This window comes from Cyprinodon variegatus, unplaced genomic scaffold (genome assembly GCF_000732505.1).
Source record: "Cyprinodon variegatus isolate N-32 unplaced genomic scaffold, C_variegatus-1.0 Scaffold270, whole genome shotgun sequence".
Taxonomy (NCBI): Eukaryota; Metazoa; Chordata; class Actinopteri; order Cyprinodontiformes; family Cyprinodontidae; genus Cyprinodon; species Cyprinodon variegatus.
In genome coordinates, this window is record NW_015150723.1 from 632,132 (window position 1) to 657,545 (window position 25,414).

A 25,414-nucleotide genomic window follows, 5' to 3' on the forward strand; every position below is an offset into this window, starting at 1 on the left:
CACCTCACGTCATGCCAGGTTAATAGATCCCTGGCTATAACTCACATTTTGTCTTGTTTGAGTCAGTATTAAAGTTTAATCAGCATCTTTTGAGTGGGTTGATCCGTTTTTCTCTGTTCCAAAGAAAGGGATCCAACTCTGCGCTGGCCGTGCAGCTTCTCCAAAATCAGTCATGTTCCTCTGCTGCAGTGTTATTTTGTTGTATTTGTTTTTATTTCTTGTGCAATGGAAAAGGCAGGCCAGCATCCCTTAACTGAACAGCTGTTCTGCCCTTAAGGATCAGAAAAACTAGTTGTGCAATCCTGTTTTGTTTTTATTCCCATCAATTTTCAGTTCATAGTGGAGCAGGTAGTCATATGAAATTCAGTAAAACTAATTAGTTTTTGATAAAACATATTTCACTCTGATGTCATATTGGGACCTAATGTTTCTTTTTGAACAGACATATGTGAGTCTTTTTTCTTGAGCTCTAGGTTGGTGTTTAAGGCAACATTGGTATTATAACAACATTTTTGTCCTTTCTTCATTTTTCACCTGTCATAGCTCTGCTTTATCTGTCTTTTTTTATCTCTTCAACTGCTCCACACTGCATCTCAGGATATTCTATGTGATGGGAAGGATGGGTCTATTCTTGTACATGGAAAGGGGAGCATAGAAGTTGATTTCGTTTTGATTCACAATTTTTTTGTCACTGTTTTCATACTAAATTATAATTATTTCATTTTAAACATATCATGTTATTGATGCTTGGCATCAATATCCCAAGGCTGTTGTTAGAGGTGTCTGCAACCAATACCCTGGGCATCTTGCTAGTTTGGGGCCCAGGCGTTTCGTAAGTCCCTGTCCCTCTCTACTCCCTTTCAGTGAGACTATTCTGATTTTGGTTTGTAGAATTTAATTAGCCTTTAGACTCATTTGTGGGTTTTTGATTAACCCCACAGACTTCCTTTACACCCAAAGGTCCATAGACCTGCATCATAACCTATTTTAAATTGACTGTGTAGATTTGCATGTCCCCATTCTGGGATTTAATATGATTTGTGCTGTAAACACTGCCACATTAAGCTTTCTCCCAGAACCTCTTAATATAGACAGTAACCTAATGTTCTTTTCGGTAGAGAAAGGGTACGCTTCATGAAATTTTTATGAAGATGTTGCATGTTTTTAGGTAAAAGAAAAATCCTTAAATTTTCTTTTAGGTTATACATACACATTTTCTTTAGGCTTTTTACATTCCATACCATCCAGAACGGGGCTGAAAAAAATTATTTTCAAAATGATTCTGTCATCTTTGCAAATGGGAATCTTTTAATAGACATTTTTATTTTTTCATAGGTTTTGTTCATGAATGTCCTTTTGTACCTTTTTTCTACAATAACAGGAATAATTAAGTTTTGTTTTGTCCTTGTTTACTTATTCTGTGTTTTTATGTGTTTTCTTAATGCTTAAGCTGTAAACTTTGATACAATCCAGTAACTACTTATGAAGGGACCCAATAATTTTCATAGAAAATATACGTTTGAATACTAAACAACAGAAGGCAGAGTGAAATCAAACATTTCAGGAAACCAAAGGGCTTTCAAATCTAATTTTATTTCTCCAAAATATATGCCTTTTTCTACTCAGTATAAACTTCCACTCAGCAATGATAACAAACAGTTTCACACTTGGCATTTATTTTAACTGTCTAGATGATAATATTTTTTACACCTCAACATGACTGTATGCACGATTTGAGCTTCTTTGGCAACTGTGTTATGAATGCAAGCCTTCATTAAAACTTGTATTTAAACAAATGTAAAAAATAAATAAACAAAACAAGAATTCTATTTATTCCATACTTCTTTCCATTGTAACACCTGTTCCACAGTACTTTACCATCACATTTCAGCTTTTTTATCACAACTGTTGTTGAAGAAAATATTGATAAAGCTTAATTCTTCTTTCCATCAGCATCTTGAGCATCACCACAAATGTATCTGTTCATACTTCCCTAGGCGTTCTGCATACATCTACAGCCTGTGAGGTTTTAAAATGCATGTAATGGATCAGAAGCTTTAATTTGATCAAATTTGACCATAACCATTTCAAGGAAATGGACAATGATCTACCTGAGACTCCATTACATGTATTATCCTCTCATCACAACCGCTCTCACCTCTTGATTCCTTTTATAAAAAAAGAAGTGCATCAACTTCCAACCAATTCCTTTAGAATAAAAAAATGCATCATTTAAGTGTGGTATTGGTTTAATAAATTTCAACAATTAACATTTATCTGAAAGCAATAACAATTAAAAAGGAGAGTTTAATGAGAATGAATGGCATCTAAGAAAGCCTAGTGACAAATATTGTCTAAATTGTTCTTGTTTACTGTGACCTGTGCAAAAGAGAAAGCCTTTCACCCAGGTTATGTTATGTTTAGGCACCTTTTTGCTCTATACGAGCAAAGTAGCCCTCAAAAGACCAAACATACATCATACAGAGGGTACCATTGGTACCACCAAATTTTTTCTTAACCTGATGGAAACTAAATTTTTTATTAGCTTGGTGTTTCTTTTTGGAAACATTATATATATAACTTAAAGACAAATATCCTCAAAATCCTTGTCCGTTTATTTTGCAAACTGAAACTGTCCTTTGATTGTTTGTAATGATCATTTTTACTCCCTTTAGACAAGAAAGCCATTATAACATTTGCAAATTATGGATCTCATGTTGAACATTAACTAACCCTATGGGTGTGCTGCTTTCTAAAATGCTCCTGGTCTCCAGACATGCGGCTGGGCACCACCCCTGTTGGCAACAAAGCGTGGTTTTGGAGCCTGAACCGGGTTGGTCTTCAGTGGGGGCAAAGAAGCAAGAATGCTGAGCTCAGGAGCACTCTGAAACTGCTTGGCTGTCTGCAGCCCACTGGTGTATGATGATGGAGTGTAAGGTGTGGGGACCGAAGGAGGTACAGGGTTTGGAATAGGGGTGCCAGCGAATTTCGGCAGGTCAGGTAGTCGCGAATGTTGGGAGGCAGACGAAACTGGTTTCAAAGTACTGACTGACTCTGGTGGGGATAAAGCTGGAGTAAAGGGGGCAGGAGGTGGAGAGATCATACCTGAATGAGTCAAGCGTTCTCCAAGACTTGTAGCTGAGCGAGGTGCAATGACTTTAGGTGCAAGTGATGGAGCTGACATGGGCGTGGGTGTAGAGAAACGCTTGATTTCATAGACACGGGCGGTTTTGAGGGGTATTTGCCGAGGTGAGGTCAGTGAGCTACCCACCATTGTTGTTGTGTAGTTATTGTGCTGAGCCTGGTATGAAGGCATTGCTGATAGATTGGCGGCACTGCCTCCATACTGGAACATGGCAGAGTTAAGCTGATAAGGCTGCCTTTTCATGAAATCCACAGCCTTAATGCCTTCCTTTTGGGAGCCTCCTTTAGCCTTTTTGTCTGGGATCCCTGTGTCCTTCTGAGGCCCTGAGGGAAGAGAGGGAGCTAATAGTGGGTTATATCCAATTGGTGGAGGTGCACGGACATTTGGGGAATATTTCCACTGAGAGGGATATGAATTATTGACAGAGGAGTCAAACTGTTGGACTGCATTTTGCATTGCCACATCCTGCTGGTATGGGGTCGCAGGTGGACTGTCAACTACATACATGCCCATTCGGCTCTGTCTTTTGGCAAACAGCTGAGCTCCCTTCCCCCCTGCCTGAAGAATCTGTGGAGTCTCATGGATGACCCGAGGTTTAGGTGCAACTGGGGGTGGCACCCTTCCTGTACCAGCATCACCACTTCTTTCCTCCTCTGCAAGATCATACACTTCTTCATTGGTTGCTTGTCCATATTTGTGTCTGGTGAACCTTTCATCTAGGTTCTGCACCAATGACAACAGTTCAGGATTTGGGGAGTTCTTTTTCAGTTCTGGCACATTGAACATAGGTTTAGGTTTGCCACAACGCCGACGTGCTTCAAGTAGGATTCCTGTTCGACCTGTTGGAGCAGGAACAGGAGTTTGGGCAGAAGCTTCTGGCTGAGTTACTACTGACACCTGAGTCACAGGTGGCCTGGAAATGTGGGATTCTGGTGGCTGAGTAACAGGTGGTGTGGAAATGTGGGGTTCTGGTGGCTGAGTCATACGTGGCCTGGAAATTTGGGGGTCTGGTGGCTGAGCCATTAGGACTTGAAGTGGAGGCACGAAGGCAGCTGAATCTGTTGCACCAGACATTTGGGATAAATGAGGAACAGGCACTGAAACTCTTTGTGCGGGTCTAGGTACTGAAGGCACAGACATTGTGGTGATAGTTGAAAATGGAGCCTGATTAACTCCAGTTAACATTGGTGATGATTGTACTGTTTGGATCGGAACAGAAAGAGCAGGAGTGTGTACAGTAACAGGAGCTTCTGGTGTTGGAGGCATGGCAGATTTAGGGAAGGAGTATGGGTTTGACACCACTGTTGGCAGACCAGGGGGTATCTGTGATGCTAGAGGTGGTGCATTATTGGCTAGTTCAGAGGCAGTTGAGAATGGTGGAGTCGCAACAGCTGTTGAGGCAGGTCGCTGTGTCTTCTTTGTGACAGCTGGTCGAAATGTTACAGGAGCAGTAGCAGCTCGAATGCTTATAAAGCCAGGGGTAAACGGACGCGCTGTTCTATTAAGAACATTGCTTGTAGGCAATTCAGGTAACGGTGTTTCAGTAGGGGGTGCAGAGTTGCTCAAAACTGTTACTGAGGCTGGGGCTGGCTTGGGTGCAACAGGAGGAGTTGCCATTTCCATGCTAACTGCACTTACTGCAGAGTGGGGTAGGTCCCCATGAGATACTGCATAGGGCGAATCAACAGTTTGAGCTTGAAGAGTATGAGTATTATGAGTATTGGACTGAGTTTCCTGTGTAGGACCTGATGGTAATTGTTTTTGCAGTTGTTGCAACTGTGTAGGCATTTCAGGATGTGATGGATACATGTGACAATGTTCCTGTACTTGAGATCCTGCTGGTGGATGAGGATGTCCTGTCTCACCTTTCTTTGCAAGTTCATCCACCCTTTTTCTCTGTTGCTCAAACAACTGGGCACCCTTTCCCACAGTATCACTCAAACCAGGATCCAAAGCATTTTCTGCCCCAACCTCACGACCTTCTGTGCCTGCTGTTGCCCTCTTTTCCAGCTTATCCAGGTAGTCACTATCCCAAGTTGGGTCTGGAGCCCCAGAGAAGCCTTCCTCATCAAACTCAGATTCGCTGCCAGGAAACACCCCATCATCCTCCTGTGAATCTTCGAACCTGTCCTCATCTACACTCCCAAAGCTTGTGAGGGTGTACTTTTTTGAGCGCTGCCTTCTTTTCTTGAACATCAGCACTCCCTTGGAGTGAGGGTTTGGAGCATCTGTCAGCAAAGATGCAATAGTTCGACACTTGCTTTTGGCTTCCTTTACTTGCTTATCCTGAAGTGTATCTCCTCGATTTAGTTCTGCGGGATATAAAAGTGTAGATATTAAGAAAATGAGTTTGTGTACTATAACACAGTAATTCTCAGAGAAACTAAACCTTTAAACCAACAACTGACTATGGCATGAGCATCTAAACATGTCCAGAGCAACATGCCTTGTATTATTCTCTTGACTTGCCACAGAGGCAGTTCTGTAAAAAAAATCCAGGCAAGTATTAAACTACTAGACTTGGTGAAGGATACATTTGCAAAATATTAGACAATATACTCTTAAAGCTATATGAAAAACATAAAAAACTGCAAAAAGAACTCTAAAGGGCTGATACAATATATGATCTATCGTAAAATGATTCTAAAGAGAAAATCAGCAACCATGCTCTGCTTCCCTACACAAACTGTCATTTGAAAAGTTTTCTTAATTTGTCCTGTCTAAGGAGATAATGAATGAAATCCTGGACCCTATAGAAGGAATTTGTCAGAATAAATTTAAGTTCTTACAACAGTCTGCTTAGTTTTACTGCTTAGTCTCCATAACCTTATTATGGAACAAAATTATGAAACAAAACAAATTTGCTATATGTTTTGTATTTCTTTTTAAATGCAACTATCCTTTGTCATGCCTGTACCACTAACTACAAATGTTACATTTGTATATAAATGTAAAAATATATATTATTTGTTTAATTCTCTATTGTTACAATTTTGATTTCATTTTAAGAACTCTTGTCCTTAGGTGAAAATACTTGTGGGTCCACGCTTTGCCACTTGACTCCTGAAAGCAGCTGCAGAGGCTTCTCAGTGCTTGCAGATTGATTGCTAGGGTTTTTTACAGACATAGCTTGGGATAAATATAGTAAACTATACTGGCTATATTTTGTTTAACATGCTAGACAGGCATTAATCACACTGATCCACCTTAGAGGAAGGTCAGGAGGAATCATCATGCATATTCTCAGGTAAACCATAGGGAACTGAGGGAAGAACTGAATATGTTCTGACTTTGCAAAGGAAAATTATTAACTTCAATCAAGCTTGGAGTTTAAGTCTATGTCCGTAGCTTTACTTACTAGCTTGTTTTGCTTTTTCCATGTAGGTTGTTGTGAGTTCTTCATCAATAGGCTTATTAACAGGACCCACCATGGGCACAAGCTGGCTGCGAGAACCCAACATCAAAGCCTCTTTTGCCCTCTCAGGGGACACTAGTGGCACATTGGCTGGTTCTAAGAAACCACTATCTTCCTCTTGTCCTCCATCCCGTGGCCCCTGGTCATCTGCTGAGGAGATTATGGAGGAAGTTTCAGTAGACGTCTGGGAGGACCATAATCCCGGACCAGGTGGTTTGTAAACAACCTCTTTTCTTGTGACCCCTGGTAGACTTGTTCCTTCATCTCCATTTCCTCCACGCCCTTCCAATGAACGTGGAAAAGCCTGTGCATCTGGAGCACTGTCGTAGCCACTCATCTCTGATGTCTCTCCACCTTCAGGAGATGTCCTTCCTGATGGCTTTCCAGAGTTGGAGTTGCTGGGACTTCGCCGTTTTTGCCGTCTTTGCCTTTCGTAACCCGCCACGTCCGCATCGCTGTCGGTCTCACCGTAGTAAGCTTCACTTCCAGGTGGAGAAGTCAATCCACTAGTCAAGGAAGAACGACTGCGGTGGACCTCACGGACTGGCGCATGGTGGGGTTGGGTTGGTGACATGGCTTTCAGAGCAGCACGGTACTCTTTATCTATCCGTGGAGATGGGGCACGGGTGACAAGGATCACAGACTGAAAAGCAGCAGGTGCCCTGTAAACAGTTAGTGATAACTTCAGTTGGGATTCTGTACTGGATGCCCATTCTCTAAAATAAATAATTGACTGTATTTAAGGAAGCAGAAATATCTGAATGCTCAGCGGTTTGTTTCTTGCTCATATATTGAGAGGTATGTATACAGCCTTTTTTTCTTTGTAAGTTCTAAATTGTAGTCTGATTATGTTTTCCCAGGAGCTAATCTTCTATTGATTAGGAACCAAAAAAGGACATCTGGGTGTTGAAAGATATGTCTACTGACATCTAAATATGTCTAAAAGTGGTTATAGTTGATTAAACTGGATGATGACAGATTATCAAGTAATCTTTTAGTCCTTATGGCATTACAGAAATATATTTTGTCTCAGCTAAAAAGCGACAAGAACTGAGCAGTATTTAAAAGCTTGAAAAGGATTATGAACGAACAACCATAACTTATAGAGGTAAACTATTCTTATATTGCTGTACCAGTTACCTTTTTACTCTGATGTTTAAAATCCCAGGGGAGCTATCGATGAGGTTCATGGCCTGTGCATGAGAAAGGGTTCCACATGGATGTTCATTGATAGATACAAGTTCATCCGCCTCCCGCAGCCCAGCCCGGCAGGCCTTGCTACGTTTACGCACCTGCAAATAGGAAAGCGTGTTACAAAAATGTTGAGCTTTGTTTATGATATGTTTGATTATTTGAGGGGCAGACCTTGGATAACTCTCCTAAAACGCATTCTTATACTGTACTTCGTACGAATAAGACAAGCCTAAGTAAGAAAGTGCACATAAAACAGCAGTTCCCAAACATTTCCTGTTTGCTTAGGTTGTTTATTTAGGTTTACAAGAAAATAAAAGTCATCCCTCCTCAACTACAATCTCCTTTACATAACAAAACTGCCACCTTTTCAGTAATTTTTCTTTGCCATGTAACATAATTTATTATTGCTATGAATACAATCTTTATTAGCTCTCAAAATGATTATTTTATTCAGTTAATTTTTCTCTCTCTCTTGATATTGCAATGTTCCCCCCACTTTGGTAAGTACTGATATTAAGCTTTACTTAAAACTGGAAGAGTGAAATAACCTCTTTTTTTTTTTTCTTTTTTTGCAAAAACAAATTTCATACAAACAAATAAATCAAAATTATACTTTATTCAACTATGTCAAGTCTCAGGTTTTGTAAAGATTTGGTTTGAAGGGTGAGTAAATATAGAATTCAATTTTCTGTCCATCAGGAAAATAGTTTATTGGAAAGGTTATTATTTTCCTGATACATGTGGGGTTTGCCTCATCCTAGCAGGGAGTTAGTATTAAAGGGATGATCTGAGGCGGGCTTCTATCCTGATGTGTTTTGTGACAGTGACTGACAGGAAACAGATTCTGGCTTGACAGCCTAGTCTTGCTGTGTGTGGACATATGCCACAAATTTTAGCTTGAGTGGAGGCTATCGCACACACTTTAGAAGAGAAATGCCAGCCAGCGGCCATCTTCATATGGTCCTTTTGATATTTGTGCCTGAGCTCTATTAAGATCAATGGCATGATGCCCACAGAAAGTTGGTTTAACCCCTTGCAAACAATGGGAAAAATCTGCTTTGTAGATTTTTATATAAAATAGAATTAAATAAATCTATTGATTATTTGGCATAAGGTTTAGAAATATTGCAGATCTGAGATCTGGGCTAAGGCCATTTTCCTTTGGTTTCCCTAATTAGTTGTCTTTTCAGCTATTCTGGTTGCCTGTAATGAAATCCCACATCCCCATTTAGCTAATCCTTTCGAAGTGGTTTGTGCCAGCTTGTGGCCCAGGAAGTCAAGTTATTTGTTCAGTCAGTCACCTTGTGGTTGCAAATCATAACACTTATAATACCCCTGCATGCTTTCTTGCATACACCACATGGACTGATGCAAAAATATACTCAGCCATATAAATAAACATACAAACACCCACATACAGGCTCACAATCACAGACCTAGCTCTGAAACACCGAAACCCCACGCTGTGCCACCTGTTTGAAATGATATAGCGTAAAACCTGACAAGCAGCGATTGTGCCTCTTTGCTTAGAGAGGTGAAGGAGCAGCCAGTTTTGGACGATCAATCAGATCAGCTGTCCACTGCCTTAAAGGTCATCTGTTAGCAATTTTAGCCAATAATGCCGACAAAAGAAAAATCATCAGTTAAAATACACTGTTAGCATAATAAATTATCATTATTATTTACAAGCTTTATATACATAGGCCTATGAACTTTATTCATGAATTTTGTCACATATATTGGATAGATTTTATCAATCATAAAATGTATATCACAATGGTGTCTTATTAGTGTCAAGTAATAAACCTTGATCCAATTTCATCTAAAATTAGGTCCATTGGAGAAATTACTATAATATTCATATTTTGTGCTGCTACAGCTATGCAGACCCATTCTTTTCAGTAAAGGATTTTAAAGGTGCATAGATATTAACACATTGTTTCATGTAATAACCAGAAATCCCTTAAAGGTACCCATCAAGCTGATTTCAATTAAAAAAAGAGTATTATTTTACTTCCTCAAGAAAAAAGAAATTCTGGTACAGTAAATTAAATAATAAATCAAATAATTAAAATATTCACAAAGTCCAGGCAACCTGCAGTAGTTTAAGATTAAAGTCTACCAAATCGATTATTAATCCCCCTTGCATGAGGCCTTTTCTCGAACCAAATCATGACTCATTTTCAGGCTCTGAACCAATCTGCACAGCAGCCAATGTTCCACTTCAGATCTCTTTACAGCTTTTTAAATCAGTGCCAGATATATCACAGCTAGTGTTACACATGCCCTTGGTCAGGTTGCTGGATATGATTTTATTCTTTATTAGCAAGCACATTGGAGAAGTTTTTCTTCCCCTTTCTGGGTTATAGACTTACCTTTGCAACTTGGAGTGGTTTTTGATGCTCCACGCCTCCCTGCAGTCGAAACCCCCATGGTGCACCACCGGACAGAGTGATGATCACTTCTTCTGCAACCATTGTTCTGAGTGCTTTTTTGTTTGCTTTTCTTTTTTGGTTTATTTCTTCTTGATTTTTTGGCTCTTATATTTCATCTGAGGGTGGTCCCCTCAGTGCTATGGATCCATGGTTAGCAGTCAGGGCCCCTCGTTGAGCTCTGACCTGCTGTTCTCCTGGCGGACTGTGTGGGTGCCGACTCCCCTCTGAGCTCCACAGCCAACCCTCGCACCTGCACACACATGCACACCCACGCATACGCCCTCCTGTGCAACCCAACCATACCCAGGGTACTTTGGCCATGTTAACCTCAGTAGAGGGGGAGGAGAGGGGGATAAATACAGGGTGTGTGTGTGTGTTTGGTGAGGGGCGGGGGCTGGTCTGAGTCTGCTTACACTGAGGAATGTTTGCCCCAAATGAGTGAGGGGAACGTCCAGCTCAACACTTGTCCTGCCACTCAGACCCATGCCTCTAGGTTGATGATAGCCCTTCCAAAAATAGGACCCTGCCATTTCATCTGCTGCACCATCTTCTCTGCAGACATAGGTAAAGTTAGCATTCAGGCTTTCCTAATGGTGCTACATTTCTTACATTGAGGTCATTAAGGAACCTTCTGTGTGATCGCAACCAGTATCTCAAATCTCATCCGAGACGTTCAGTGAAAGGACACACTAATCCTGTGCAATTACATTCAAATAGCTTCAAAATAGTGCCAAGAGGTGCTGATAGAAATGAATGATGAAGAAAGATATTCGACCTGATCATATTCATTGAAATCTCTGGAATATGTTTTATGCGCTTTGGGATCTCAATTTTCACAAAGGTGCCTCATGTATACATTTGCAAACCCACTGAATATTAGATTGAGACAATTTAGATGAATAATTAAGATGAATATTTACTTTTTAAAATCTGTTAACCACTTTTATTTATGCTGATTTCTTAACCAACTATTATCCACTCTCTGTCTAATACTTAAAAGACACAAATTTTTATGTGATCAAATAATAATTTCAAAAAACTAACTACAGAAACTCATTTAAATTGATCAAAGTTAATTTATTTAGTTTTTCTTGGAGGACTTGGCATTAAGGTTGGTTTCTTCATGAAGGTTAGACTGCTATTATCAATGCTATACAGGTTACAGATAGCTGCTCTGTTTGGCAGCAGTGTTCTGCACCTGTTCCTAGACCTCAGGATGGCAACCAAGATCAGCCTTGGGTCGTAAACTGACCTTGTCCCAGAGTCTGTTTGTTTTAATCTAAAGCAGAAATTCAACTACAGATAGGATAATCAAGATGTTTTTGTGTTTTGGGCTGGAGATAAATTGACCAAAAGCAAGATGGTTTTGAGAGTTCATTAAAATTTGGTTAAAAAAAAAGCGACGTCCTCGTACTCCCCCTACTGGTCAAGAATAGCATTGGTGTTTGTCAGCTCATATTGCACTATGTTTACAACTTCATAATTTTAGATTTTACGGACAAATGCCATTCGTTCCTTTTTTATTTTAGGTGTGTGTCATTAAAATGCCATCCGACTTAAGTAGTTCAAAGTACTTTCAGTTTTTTTTTTTTTGTATCTTTGTTGAACTATTCTAAAAAGTGTGTTTCTTTTTATTTGTAGTCCTTTGTATTGCAATTTGAAATAATATATTTCAAAATGTATGCTTTAGAAAGACAGTTCGGTTAATACAAACAAATGTGTTATTATGGAGGTGAAAAAAAGCTCTTTATATTCTAGATTTTTATTAAAACTAGCAACGCATGCATGTAACCTCTTTCACTTTGATGCCTTTTAAAAAAAAGTCATGTTCAACTAACTGCCATCAGGAGCACCTTATTAATAAATAGCTTCCACTTGTGCCTATTCTAATCACAATATAAATACAGCCTTACTGTAAAGGCTTGAAAAGAAAGAAAGTGGAAGTGTTTGCCTAGTGGTTAGAGCAGTGTGCTTGTGCTCTAAGTGGGTTGCAAGTAATCGGTTTGATCCCCAGATTCGGCAATCTGGCTCTCTGAGCAAGACCCTGAATCCCATACTGCTCCCCGGGCGGCGCACAATGGCAGCTCGCTTTCCCCCAAGGGGATGGATTAAATACAGAGAGTGAATTTCTCCAATGTGAGATCAATAAAGTTCTATTTCTACTTCTATCTCCCTCATGAAGGCAGAGGAACACAGCAGACAGACATACAGAGTTAGTTTTAAAAGCAACATCCTAAGCTTTGAACACTGTTTATTCCATCATTTGGAAAAACTACAAACATACATGGTCACAGATCTAAGCCAGACATTTGGATGGTGAGATTTACGTGGTCAACATCTCTGTGCAAATTCTCAGCCATCTGGGTAATTTTAACCCAAAAAATAAGCTTAAATTTGAGGCAACTTCAGCTCAGTGTTTCTTAAAACGTTTCAACACCAATCCAGGAGCCTTTTTCTATTCTGTTGGCTCACACTAAAGCAGCCTGTAGGTGGAGCTCTGCTTTTGTTAAGCAGTTTAAAGGGGTCATAGAAGTATTATATAGGGTATTTGGTGCTGGTCCTTAAGGTCTCTGAATAGGGTGTGTAACATTGGTTGGGCTGAAAATAGCATATTTGCTGTTCTATGACCCCTAATGCAAGCCTGGTTAAAAGCCCTAGAATGAAACGACAGATTTTCTTCCTTTTATGGTATGCTCATGAATATTTAGATGATATGTTTGGTTGGTTTACAATGAGCGAAGCTGCTGAGCAAAGGTGCATCATAGCAACAAGCACTCACTCACTGAAACATCAAATTCTTGATATGATAGGGTGACCAGACGTCCTCTTTTTCCTGGACATGTCCTACTTTTCATACCTAAAAAAATGTCTGGGATTTTGGTGACTACTAACTAGGTGACTGTAAAAGAGTAAACAAAAACTTATTGGCTTATTTTTCTGACTAATTCAATCAGCGCGACTCTGACAATCAGTCGCCTGGAACGTTCATTAAACAGAGCACCGCTTTGGACAGATACCGCACAGGTTTCACAGGCAACCTCCTCCCCACACCCTGTTCTCTCTTGTCTGTGCAATCAAAGTAGTTCTAATCCTCTCATGGTGCATGAATCATTGTATTGCCTGCACGCTCTCACTTGCATTAAAAAAAACAGCACCTGGCAGAGCCTAAAATTCAGGATAAATTATCCGACATGTGAACCAGTGGGCTGGTCTGTATGTCAATTTCAGGGCGTGACAAAAGTACAGGCCAGAACTAAATAAGGCTCTAAAGGTGTTGAAATATTTTCAGAAAATCAAAGAGAAAGCCTGGTTGCCTCCAAATTTATACCTGTTTACTACTTGCTCAACGATGATTAAAATCAAACAAAATTTTAATTAGTAGTCCAATTTATAAATCATAGAAATGTTTAAATCAATTTATAGATCTCAACTATAAAACTGTTGTAGATTTGTCTGGTTAAAAGAGTTAAACAAAATATGATATGTTTGTTTTTATAGATTTTTTTCAAGAAAAAGGGTATGGCATACAACTGTTTTTTTTTTTTTTTTTAAGTCAAATGTTGCTGCTCTATTTGCAATTAAATTAAACTAAAAGCAAAAACTGAAGGTTGAAAAAAAGGTGCCAGGAGGTTCACAATAGCATTTGCGCACTAAAAGGTAACTTGTTTTATACTTTTTTGGAGAAAAAGAAATCTGCTCATTCTATTAAAAAAAATAATAATAATAATAAAATATAGATCTTTTTTTCATCCAGGGTTAAGGTAGCTGCAGTCATGTCAAGTTAAGAAACTTTAAAACTGTATTGTTCAGTTCTAAGTTTGCATATTGATTAAGAGCATTTTTGAAAGTGTGATGTTGACACTAACAACAATATTGTACAACTAGATGAGAAGTTTGCTCTCATGGTCATAAAAATGAACGAATCTTACTGCCAGTTTATTGGTCTTTTCACTAATAAAAGGGGCTGGGAATGATAATTATATGACCATCACAACACCGTTGGAAAGAACCCTGAACTGGAATGTCTTTGACAAGAGTGACCTGTTGTGCAACATATTTCGAAGACAGATGGTCTGACCAATGGTTTTGTGTGTGAGCACAGATAAGTGTGCACGGCTGACTCACTGGTGGCAGGACACAGGTTTCTTAGGGGCCACCTGGCTCAGTGCCATGTCTGTCTTAAGCAGCAGATGATACAGGAATGCTTCTATCCATTGGCAATGGGAGCCAAGGGTCAATAGTTCAGCAGGGAAGAGGGAGCCAAGCTGAACGCATGAAACAAAAACAAAAGGTCAGTATGAGAAAAAAAACATTATGTTGCAAGCATGCATGAGAATAACCTGCTAATAAGGAGAGTGGTTTAATGATTCATATCAATATTTGTACTCTGAAGGCAGCTTGTTAAAATGAAAGTGTACAAATAGGCATCTGATTTGTTGTAACCAGCATTATTGACCGATCAGCTGCCCCAACAGTGAAAACTGAGACTTACAGTAACAGGTAAAGCTGTAGCTATGGTTTAGAAGGTATAGAGATATTAAGATAATTTAAACTTAAGCGACCCCTTTATATATGTCTTTTTTGGTGTATCCTTATATATAGTTTATACCACTTTCCGTTGAACATGATAACTTTAGGTTTAGACAAATAAAAAGTGAACTGGAGTTTGTAACTCAGGAATTATCCTTTGCCTTACTCTCTGAGTTTATTATTTTGGTTCACAGTCTGAATGAATCTGGATAACAATCAGACTAACAAGAAGTAAATCACTGAGTTATAAGCCAGTTTTTATAATCTTAATATTTCTGTGAAAAACCCATCTAGAACCTGGCTTTTATTTTGCTCCTCAGCAGGGTGGATCTCAAGTTATCATGGTAACTATAGGTGAATGCAACTGACCAAAGGAAAAGTTATGATAGGATGTTAAAGTCCCTCTAAACAGTTAATCTATGTCTGATTTCAACCGTTTTTGCTCCCACAACAAAATAAACGTAGACTTAAAAGTAAAAAAAAATGCTAAACATATGATACAAGAAAAAAAATAAAAAATACCATGCTGCTGTGTATGGAGCCCCCCTAAAAAAATGCAGATTAAGTTTAGTTAGGTGGGAAAACCTCAGGGTAGGGTAACACTTTATTTGGTACTCTGAAAAAAAATATTTAGACTTTTATCATCAGTGTCTTGCACAGCAGATTAATTGGAGAATCTTTCCTACTGAAATTAGCGGGTTTTTCAAACATGAGTCAACCCTCTAACAGTTGGCATTTGGCTCCCTTCCCATATGCAAAAAAAGGCCAGGTTTGACCCCCACAGGCAATGTGTGTGGTCTCTGTTCCCCCACTGCTGCGTGTTTGGAGATGCCATCATGCTGTGTTACTGTTGATGATGTCACCAATGCAACAAAAATCAGTAAAGTCAAAAATGGAGGGCAACATCAAAGTGAGCCATCGTATAGTCAGTGTTCTTTGTTTGGTTTAGAATCTCTTGTACCTGTGCCGCACCATGTTTATTAAATGGAAGCGAGATGTTTTGGCTTGTTAGATCAGACGCAACTGGTGCAGTATGTTGTTGTCCTTATGTTGCGGTCAATGGCGTCACATAAATTAGCGGGTCGACCCTGGTCTGGTTTTGACCCGGGTCAGTCAGCCGTTCCTGCTGCAACTAAAAGCCGATGTTCTCTAATTTAAACTGCCTTTTTGGCCGGTGGGAAAGGGCTACCAGTTTTTTTTTTTAAACTTCTGGAACAATGTGATACCCAAGCTGAGCCTACTCTATTCAAATTTGCATAAGTGGCGTGTGTTACTTGTTAAAGTGCTCATTACAAAAGTAACCAATGGCAACATTCCTTGTTAAACATGGAAGAATCATACTCAGTCATAGAAACAGTATCTTAGACAGGAAAGATAACATTAGCTGTATGAAGTAAACAGCTTATTGGTGCACCACCCTTTTTAAGACTTGCAGACAAATTAAATCTATATTCTGTTTGATGGAGTCCTCTGACTTTCCAAGTCTGACTTCTGAAATGTTCTCAACTGAAACTGGATACATACAGTGCACCACAATATTCTTATATAGCCTTAAAATTTTACACACATTAACTTCTATGTATTTTGATGACATTTTACTTGATAAACCAACACAAAGTAGTGTGAAATGTAAAGTGGAGGGAAATGATGCAGGGTTTACAAAATGTTCACCTGTGATCAATTTCTAAAATGTGTGAGGCACCACACTGTAAAACCACCCAGTGCTGATAGGTCAGACAAAATTAATAAACTAGGTTCTCTTATGGAAATTTTACTTGCAGTACTCTTCTAATCCTTAGGGTGTCACCCTATGCTGTCTGTAGCTTGGTATACGTGAGAAATTGATCAATGGCATTATTTTATTGCATCTAGCATGCTGTTCTGAGGGAGAAATGTCAAACAAAGTAAAATGAATGGGACTTAAATCCAATGTAAAAAAAAAAAAAACGTTTCCTCAACATTCATTATTCTGACACATTGGCACCCGCTTCTTAACTTTCGGAGTCTCCTTTGATGTGAGTTGTCCCCCCTGCCCACTCAGTCTAATCTCTGTCCACCCATCACAGAGTGAGGAGAGGAGAATAGGGAGTGGATAGAGTTTCTGCTGTCTGGAAGACGATCCTCAAGTATTTGAGGGGCAGCCGGGCTAAGGTCTCTGTCAGTGTCACCTTCAGGTCTGATGGGAGTGGTGATGTCTGTGTGATCTCTGAGGCTCAGCTATCTATCTTAGAGGAGACAGATACATCTGAAGACTCTTCGCCTGCCCGAGTTTTAGATTACATGTTTTGTAAAATAGCTGTGAACATTAATTCCAGTAATTCTATTCATTGCTAATTCAAGAAATTCTTAACTAAAGAAAAATACCTATTAACAGTTTTATTAGAACATTAAACAAAGGTTTCATCTTTTTCTCTTTTTTTCTTTCTTACATATCAAGCTATATGCAAAACAATTACAATACATATCTTATTTATGTGGTGCAGCACAGAGCAGACAGGAGGCAGGTCGAAGATCAGACTGAGGGATTAAAGGACCCAGCTACTTTACCAACAGTCTACAGCATGTGCCTTTGGTTTTATGCTTAACAATTTACACATCTGACATTAGTGCAACTCAGACAGCTGCCAGGGTAGATGTGATTCCATCAACCTTTTTCTAGTTAATTTCAAATTATCACATCAAAAGAGCTTGATGGAAACAGCAACATTTGAATCAGTTCATGTAATTCTGAAAGTTTTAAAAGGCTACACATTTTTGTGTTCTGATGTAGTTAATATTTACCTCACATGACTGATCGGCTGTTTCCGCCGATGCTGGCGTCTTGAATGCAACATATAATCAAACTTCTCTCTTGATGTTTCAGGATGGCATGAACTATGGCAATACTAACTGACATGATTAAGTGAGTAAAACTAGCCTTACTTTATTAAAACCTCATTCCATCACTGATCCGTGGTCTCTGTTTGCTTGCTAATTTCATGTTTAATACAGCCAAGCATGGACAAATAAAAACATTACGCTTTGCAAGGCCTCATTAATTCACGTCAATGGATGGACATTACTAATTTGCATTTTCTTCTTTTTTTTTTTTACTTTTTAAAAGTCAGGCAGTTTGTAAAGATCAGGAACACATAGACAGTAACACACGGGTCGGCTAGAGGAGACTGTGTTGTTCCGCTGCGTAAAAGTGCATTTGGTAAAAGAGCCTTTGCAGAGCCTTTTATATATATATATATATATATGTATGTATATATATCAGAGGGCTCAGAGATCTCAAGTAATGAAGTACAAATACTTTGTTACTGTACTTAAGTACACTTTTTAGGTATCTATACTTTCCTCCATTACTTAATTTTCTTCCTACTTCTGACTTCTACTCATTAGATTTTCACACAAGTATCTGTACTTTCTATTCCTTACATTTTTAAAACAACCGTTACCGGTTACTCTTAGCTTCTGTTTAATGTTTATAAATATTCATTTCACGTCATGTGTGCCATCCAATGCAGATCATTCGCGCAATCAACATCTAGTGAAAACTAGTGTAATTGGATGAGTCATATAACACAAACACTCATTGGTTAGCTAAAGGAAATTATCAGAAGCAAGCGGGTGTTCTTNTATATATGTATATATATATATATATGTATATATATATATGTATATATATATGTATATATATGTATGTATATATATCAGAGGGCTCAGAGATCTCAAGTAATGAAGTACAAATACTTTGTTACTGTACTTAAGTACACTTTTTAGGTATCTATACTTTCCTCCATTACTTAATTTTCTTCCTACTTCTGACTTCTACTCATTAGATTTTCACACAAGTATCTGTACTTTCTATTCCTTACATTTTTAAAACAACCGTTACCGGTTACTCTTAGCTTCGGTTTAATGTTTATAAATATTCATTTCACGTCATGTGTGCCATCCAATGCAGATCATTCGCGCAATCAACATCTAGTGAAAACTAGTGTAATTGGATGAGTCATATAACACAAACACTCATTGGTTAGCTAAAGGAAATTATCAGAAGCAAGCGGGTGTTCTTCAAACTGCAAACGTGAATTGTCTATGCAATGGGTGCTCAAGTCCAGTCCTTGAGAGCTACTATCCTGCAACTTTTTGATGCAACCATTTTTAACACACCTGAATCAAATGAGTGGCTCGTTACCACGCCTCTGCTGAGCTAAATGAGGGAATTGAGGTGTTAGATTCAGGTGTGCTAGAGTAGAGATGCGTCTAAAAGCTACAGGGAGGTAGCTCTTGAGGACTGGACTTGAGCACCCCTGGTCTATCCCATGCTACAATGTCGGATAAAAAAAAAGAGTTTGAAATGTCTGAAAGGTCGGATACAGGTGAGAGCGTATCGGGAGACGGAGACCAATAAGACCTCCCTTATCCTTGGCTCTATCTCAAAGAAATGTTTTAAAATAGTTGAAAAATTGAGCTTTCAATATATATAGTGGCATCTGGTTGTTTTTTTTTGTAAAGGTTACTTTATACTTTAAGTAGTTTTTGGAGCACATACTTTTTCACTTTTACTTGAGTAAAAGGTAAAGTTGATAAACTGCAATATCTATACTTCTACTTAAGTAACAAATGTGTGTACTTTTGACACCACTGATATATATACAGTATATATATACAGTATATATATATATATATATATATATATATATATATATACACACATAGTTTAAATGTTTTATTTTATTTTATTAACCTAAAATCTGCAGTCCAGAGAACATTTATTCTGTATTTTTAAAACAGTTTTGAAGAGTTATAGTTATTTTGTATTTCTTTTTATATTTGTATTTTTCATTGTAAAATTCTTACTGTTGTTTTTTTTAAATAGAGAATTTTAAGATCTGTCCAGTGACAACAGATGAAAAATAGCCTTTTGGCTAATTCTGGTGTATTTGCAGGAATGCTTTTTAATGTACACTATCCGTGTAAAATAAATAAATAAATCTAAACCTTAAACTTCACATCACATTTGGATCAAAATACAGCTACATAGATGATCTCAGAAGATGCAGCCATAGTTGAATGTGTGCCAGAGGGGGACCAGTATTAGTACAGGCAGGTCATCATTGTCTTTGCTGTCTTGTGAAAAGTGAGGAGCCTGAGTATTAACGCCTGCAAGACAAAAAAGGTGGTGATCGATTTCAGTAGGAAGGCTCCTTAAATTGCACCAGTGTGCATTTGGGGTTTGGACATTGAGATTGTGGCAAAGTAGAAATATCTACTTTTACCTCAGCAACAAGCTGACAGGACATGCAACACAGATGTCTTTTACAAGAAAGTCAAAGTCATCTTCACCTGTTGAGAAAGTCTAAAGTCTTTTGGTTTGTGGAAAACTGTTTTATTTTTTACTGTGTTGTGCTATAAAGTCTTCAATGATATTTTCTTTGCCCGGGACTGCTGAAGCTCCAACAGGGATACCAGGATTTAATAATCTAATCAGAAGAGTGGGCTAAATCTTGGACTGTCATCATGGATCACATGTTCGTGAGTTTGACATAGAAACTAATAATTAAACCAGAAAGAGAGTTGTTCTTAAACATTTTATTGAGTGGTGAGGATATGATGAACTGTTCTGGTGGTTGGCAGACAGACTGGAGGTAAGCTGAAGAGGTTGGTGGCTGGCTGAGGGAGTTCAGGTCTTGACCAGGGACCTAAATTAGGGGAAACACAGGAATGCACACAAGCACTGGAAATAACCTAATGCAGGCAGGGAGACAATCTGGCGGAGACTGGCTGAGAGACGGAGGTATTGATAGGCAGATTTCTCTGTGAAACAACTTGTTAATTGGGCAGCAGTAAGAAATTATGTTAAGCAGTCAGAATAGTGGAGCAGAGCAGAAGGAAGAAAAACAGCCACCCTGCCCAAAAAACACCAGCCAATGGCAGAATGCATGACAAGGAAGATGGCAGCTAAACTGACATCAATCATGGAAAAACTCTCTTACCCTCTCTGTGAGACAGTGGAAGCCTTAAGGACCCTCTTTAGCAGCAGGCACCCAAGCTGTGCGAAGGAATTATTCTACAGGTTATTCAAACTAACTGCGGTCAGAATGCATTACACCAACAACCTGTAATGTAGCACTAATAACCTATTAATATATTAGCACTTAATTTTACCACTACTACCTTCATCAGTTCATTAATGCACCTATCGTGCACTCTTTCTTACAGTACATCGATAGTTACAGTATAACTTACCCTTCCCAATAATCTGACCATATTGGTGACATAAACTTAATTGAGAGATTGAAATTAAAAGATTCAAAGCATGGCTAATGTAGCACTAGGCTGACGAGTTTCTTCCCAAAAAATCCAAAAAATTATACAGTAGACAATTAACTTTTCCTCTCGGACATTGATTTAATTCTATACTTAAATTTAAAGTTGAACTTGTAACAGAAAGGAGAAAAACAGGACAAAGGCTGCAAAAAATCCATAGTAGGCATCTTCAAGGTAGTCCTCTACATCATGTTTTCTTATTCTGCTGTTTGCATATATTTACCACAACTGATACTCAAATACTGTATGTGCATGTTGCTGTTTCTTGAAAATGTACCTATTTCACTAAAGGCAGTTGTCATTAGGACTGAAAGGGCAAATATAAAGAAGACAGCTTTGCAAAATATCCCGATTAATGCAGAAGGTCTGGAGGCACCACAAAAAGACTGGAGAATGAGTGTGGGTACACATGGAGGGAAAAGCAAGCCAAGGCAAGGTCAGGTGAGTCATATTTACTGAAAATGCTGCAGGGGAAGGAGCAACAAATACTGAAGCTACAGTAACTCACAAACATTAACCACAAGAATAACTGTGAACACATTAGAGTAAATACAACTAAATGCAGAAATGTCAGTTATTTAAATGCAATTATAGGTGTTAAAAAGACTGTCAAGAGAGGGCTTCTCCTGGAGGTGCTGCAGAGATTGGGTCATTGGCTGCAGGTGCGGGCACCTGAAAATCATCAGCCACATTACCTGGGTCCTTAAAGGGGAAGTCGGGTCTAATTCAGAATACAAATGGAAAGTACTTTAAGTATAAATTTATTACATACTGTTAAATAAATGATAAGTGTTTTTAATTAACAGTAATTTCATTTGAATGTGCTTTACTGGACAGATCTATGTTTGTCAAAGCAATTCAATTTCAGATCTCCATATTCCTAATATTACTGGTCAGCATTTGTATTATTTTCTATGAAAAAAATGTTTGTCAGATATTATAAATATATTTTCATTCAAGCTGATAATGTCAGAAAAGCCAAATAAAATATGTAAAGTCATCGAATCGGTGCTGCACTGATATTGGCTTTTTATAAGCATGCGCTTAACTCTGAGTGGACCAGATAAAATTGATTGAACTAATTGTTAGCAGCCGTTGTGAAACAGAAAACTCAGAGTTCCCGACTTTAGGCTAGATCAATTTAGAGTTGCGGATTTGAATCTGAACTTGTTTAACATGCTTCGTGAAACTGACCCCAGCCTAAACAAAACCAGTACACTTGGGAGTTGGTCGTCAGCTTTCCCAGGTTTTATGACTGCTATTTGATATTTTTAATTCAACTTTAAAATAGTTAAATTTTTTGATCGAAGCACTTGGATTTAAAGTGCACTTTAAACATTATTCATAATTACTATCATTATTATTCATTTTCATAATTATTATTAGTACCTCCATTTCCATTACTCAGAACTTCAACCCCCAAATCACCAGTATCATGCAATTTTTCTTATTTACTTTTCTTTTGTCTATCAACAGTGCATGCAATCGTAGATCACCTTTAACATTTCTAGTTCTTGCATGTGTGTTTTCTTTTTCTCTTGTACAAACGTTTTAGCACCTTTATTTTATTTTTTTGAAGATCAGTCTGGAGATGTGAAGGGAACCTGCAAGTCCTAAAGGGGAGCATCACACTGTGTGCAATCTAATAAAAGTTGGAGCCAAATTGGAAAAAAAAGGCAGGGCAGTCCTAAAAGAGACACATACATATACAGTTTTATTGGAAGAAGCAATGAAATTTTCAAGGTTTGTGCTTTTGATGTGTCAAAATGAAGAAAAATACAATGGTTTTCTGGATACTGCATTTTAAGAAATCAAGGGTCATTTTAGATCCCTAGTACAGTTTAGGATACAAAGATTCCCACAATTTATGTTTAACATAACAAAGAGCTTTAAGTGTTGCACTGTGGCTAAAAAAGCTGGAGTTATTTTTCCAGAAGGGCACAAACAGTTTTACTCACCTTTAGTGAAGCCTCTGAGTGCCTCTAGATCGAGTGACTCATTCAGTCATCGTCATGAATAAATCACACCCCTCTGTTCCAGAGCACTACCTTTTCCAAAACTAATAAACAATGAAAAACATCCAAGCACCCACTATGGTTATTCATTAATTCATAAATTGAAGTCCTTCCCTGTGCTGTGATCTGGAAGAATTACATTATTTTTGTCAGATTTTAAAGGTCCTTTAAGAGTAAAAATATGCTCTATTTCTAGCTCAAACCCTTATCGTGAGCTTTTAATAAACATGTTCTGCAGGACGGATTACATAGGCCATAACAATGTTTCTTTGTCCTTTTAGGCAGTTTTTTAAAAAGAACTATCCCTTGATTTCTTTATACTTTAAGAGGACATATATCCCTTTTCATTATATACAAGACCCTATACAGCAGCTCATGTTACCCTACATTTCCCTTATATTTACACAAATACACTAACATACAACAAGAACATTTGACTAGTCCTTTTGTCTTTTTGTTTACATTTTGTGCGCCTATGACCAGCTTTTACAATCCCTTTATATCTCCTGTTTCCTGTTTTTTTATGTCATGCATTCCTATTATGTTCCCTCACATTTCCCAACATCTTAGTCTTGCATAACGTTGTCTTTCCCGATCTCCCACTCTCACTTAAGTGAGAAAAAGCCTGTAAAATTTCCCTCAGGGTCAGGCAGCATGAATTTGCTTCTCCAACGAAGGAAATGGACTCACATCTGAGACATTGATTTCCTCTAAGCATAATGGGAGGGAGACGGCCAGTGGTCGATACATATTCTCATCACAATGCCTGATGCTTCCCTGTTAAGTTTCAATGTCCCAGGCAGTGTGGGAGGCAGTTCTCATCAGGTAACTCTATTAATTGTGTAGAACAAAGCCACAAGAGAAAAATGACAGGGATTATTTGATTTCCATTATGGATGTGGGCAATCATTTTAAATTTACGGTGCGGGCTGTTAAAGTGGAAATGCTATATGTGGCTCTTTAGTGGGAATGGCAGGCCCGTGTAGAATGAAATAAAAGTCATTGGTAAGAATTATGCTTACATATTGAGCAATATTTCCATGGAAAAAAAATTTAAAAGTAGTTGTTTTAAGAAAGATTTGTTAAAGTAGTTTAAATCATAGCCTAAAACTGTCTTGGTATCTTGGTTTTGCTTTGTGCAAATCCAGAGTAGTTGGTGCTGGAGGCTGAAGCTAAAGGCTTACTACCAAAGTGGAATTATCTGAAAATAAACCAAATATGAAATAGCTTTTTATATGAATGCCCTTTGGTTTTCATTTAAATGGAAAATATGTTTTAGGAAATTATTCACACAAAGAGCAATTTTTCCATATTCTATTGTTTTTCCATAAGATTTGCAGGATCTCCAGCAGTCTATGGACAAAAGACAAGGTGTCATAATCTTGGCACCATAGGCTGGGTTTTACTCCTTTTTCTCTTATTTGCTTTGCTCTGGCCTATGCTCATTATCTATCATCCAATCCATCTGTTTCTGCAACTTACTTATGCCACCGGTTCCCAGCTATTGGTGCAAGATTATTCGAGCAAGACTAATTCTAGCGTTCCTGTATGTTTTTAGTTCTGCCTGATCCTGACTTGTTCCTGCCCCTGAACTTCTGAGTTTTGGCCTCCCGTGTTCTGCTCTGTTTTGGCCTGTCTTGTGTTTTCGGACTGTTACCTGGATTCTGCCTGTTGTTGACCTTGGACCTATCTCCTGACCATGGCTTGGATTTGCCCTTCTTGTCTCCTGGGTTCCTCTGTGTGTTCTGGCTGCTGCAGTTCGCTGCTCCTCTTCTCTTCTGGATCTCTGGTACCGGCTCAGTTTCAAACTGCGGAGTACCTCTGCTCTGGACTTCACTCCTTCGTATGAGCTCAGACTGAACTTTGGCAGGTTGGTGACTTTCATGCTCATTGTCGTTCTCTGTTTGAGTTCTGAAGTCACTGACCTGAGTCTCCATCCCTGCAGCGTTTCCAGTGAGCCCGCCTCAGCTGTCGAGCAGCCGCACGCAGCTTTTTCAATGAACGCATTTGAAGTTATAATTTTCTGCCTAGTCTAAATTCTGGGTCCTACATTCTAAGCCTTCTGACAGAGAGGTACACAATGGACAGATTACCAGTCCAGTGCAGGTCTAAACAGAAACATACAAAACTAAGGGAAATGTAGATACACAAGATAAACTAACAGTGATGTTTTTTGGATTGTGAGAAATGCAATGATCTGTTGACCTGGATTTTTGGTCAAGTTTTCACTTTGGATTTTCAGTTACTTTGATTTATGTTATTTTGTATTTTCTAAGTCATTAGAAAATAAAGATATGAATTCAAATTGCACTGTGAGACTACTAGTTTGAGTGCCTAGCTGCAATCTACATGCAAACTACAG

The 25,414-nt window shown here is 38.5% G+C and overlaps 1 protein-coding gene across 1 annotated transcript; it reads right to left on the reverse strand.

Annotated features, from left to right (window-relative positions):
- Positions 1-1,579: 1,579 nt before the first annotated feature.
- Positions 1,580-10,501, reverse strand: LOC107089904 (synaptopodin 2-like protein). The gene is made up of 4 exons (XM_015382962.1): positions 10,130-10,501; positions 7,701-7,852; positions 6,504-7,222; positions 1,580-5,457 (listed from the first exon to the last, which is right to left on the reverse strand). The coding sequence occupies exons 1-4, from the start codon at positions 10,229-10,231 to the stop codon at positions 2,753-2,755; spliced, it is 3,678 nt and encodes a 1,225-aa protein (XP_015238448.1). The 5' UTR covers positions 10,232-10,501; the 3' UTR covers positions 1,580-2,752.
- Between the last annotated feature and the right edge of the window lie 14,913 nt (positions 10,502-25,414).

Bases quoted from the DNA above. Each gene is read 5' to 3' on its own strand.
- LOC107089904 (XM_015382962.1), bottom strand. From the start codon at position 10,231: ATGGTTGCAGAAGAAGTGATCATCACTCTGTCCGGTGGTGCACCATGG. The intron at 7,853-10,129 runs GTAAGTCTATAA...TCCTATTTGCAG, and splicing joins AACCACTCCAAGTTGCAAAG to GTGCGTAAACGTAGCAAGGC. The intron at 7,223-7,700 runs GTAACTGGTACA...AACTGTTTACAG, and splicing joins TTAAACATCAGAGTAAAAAG to GGCACCTGCTGCTTTTCAGT.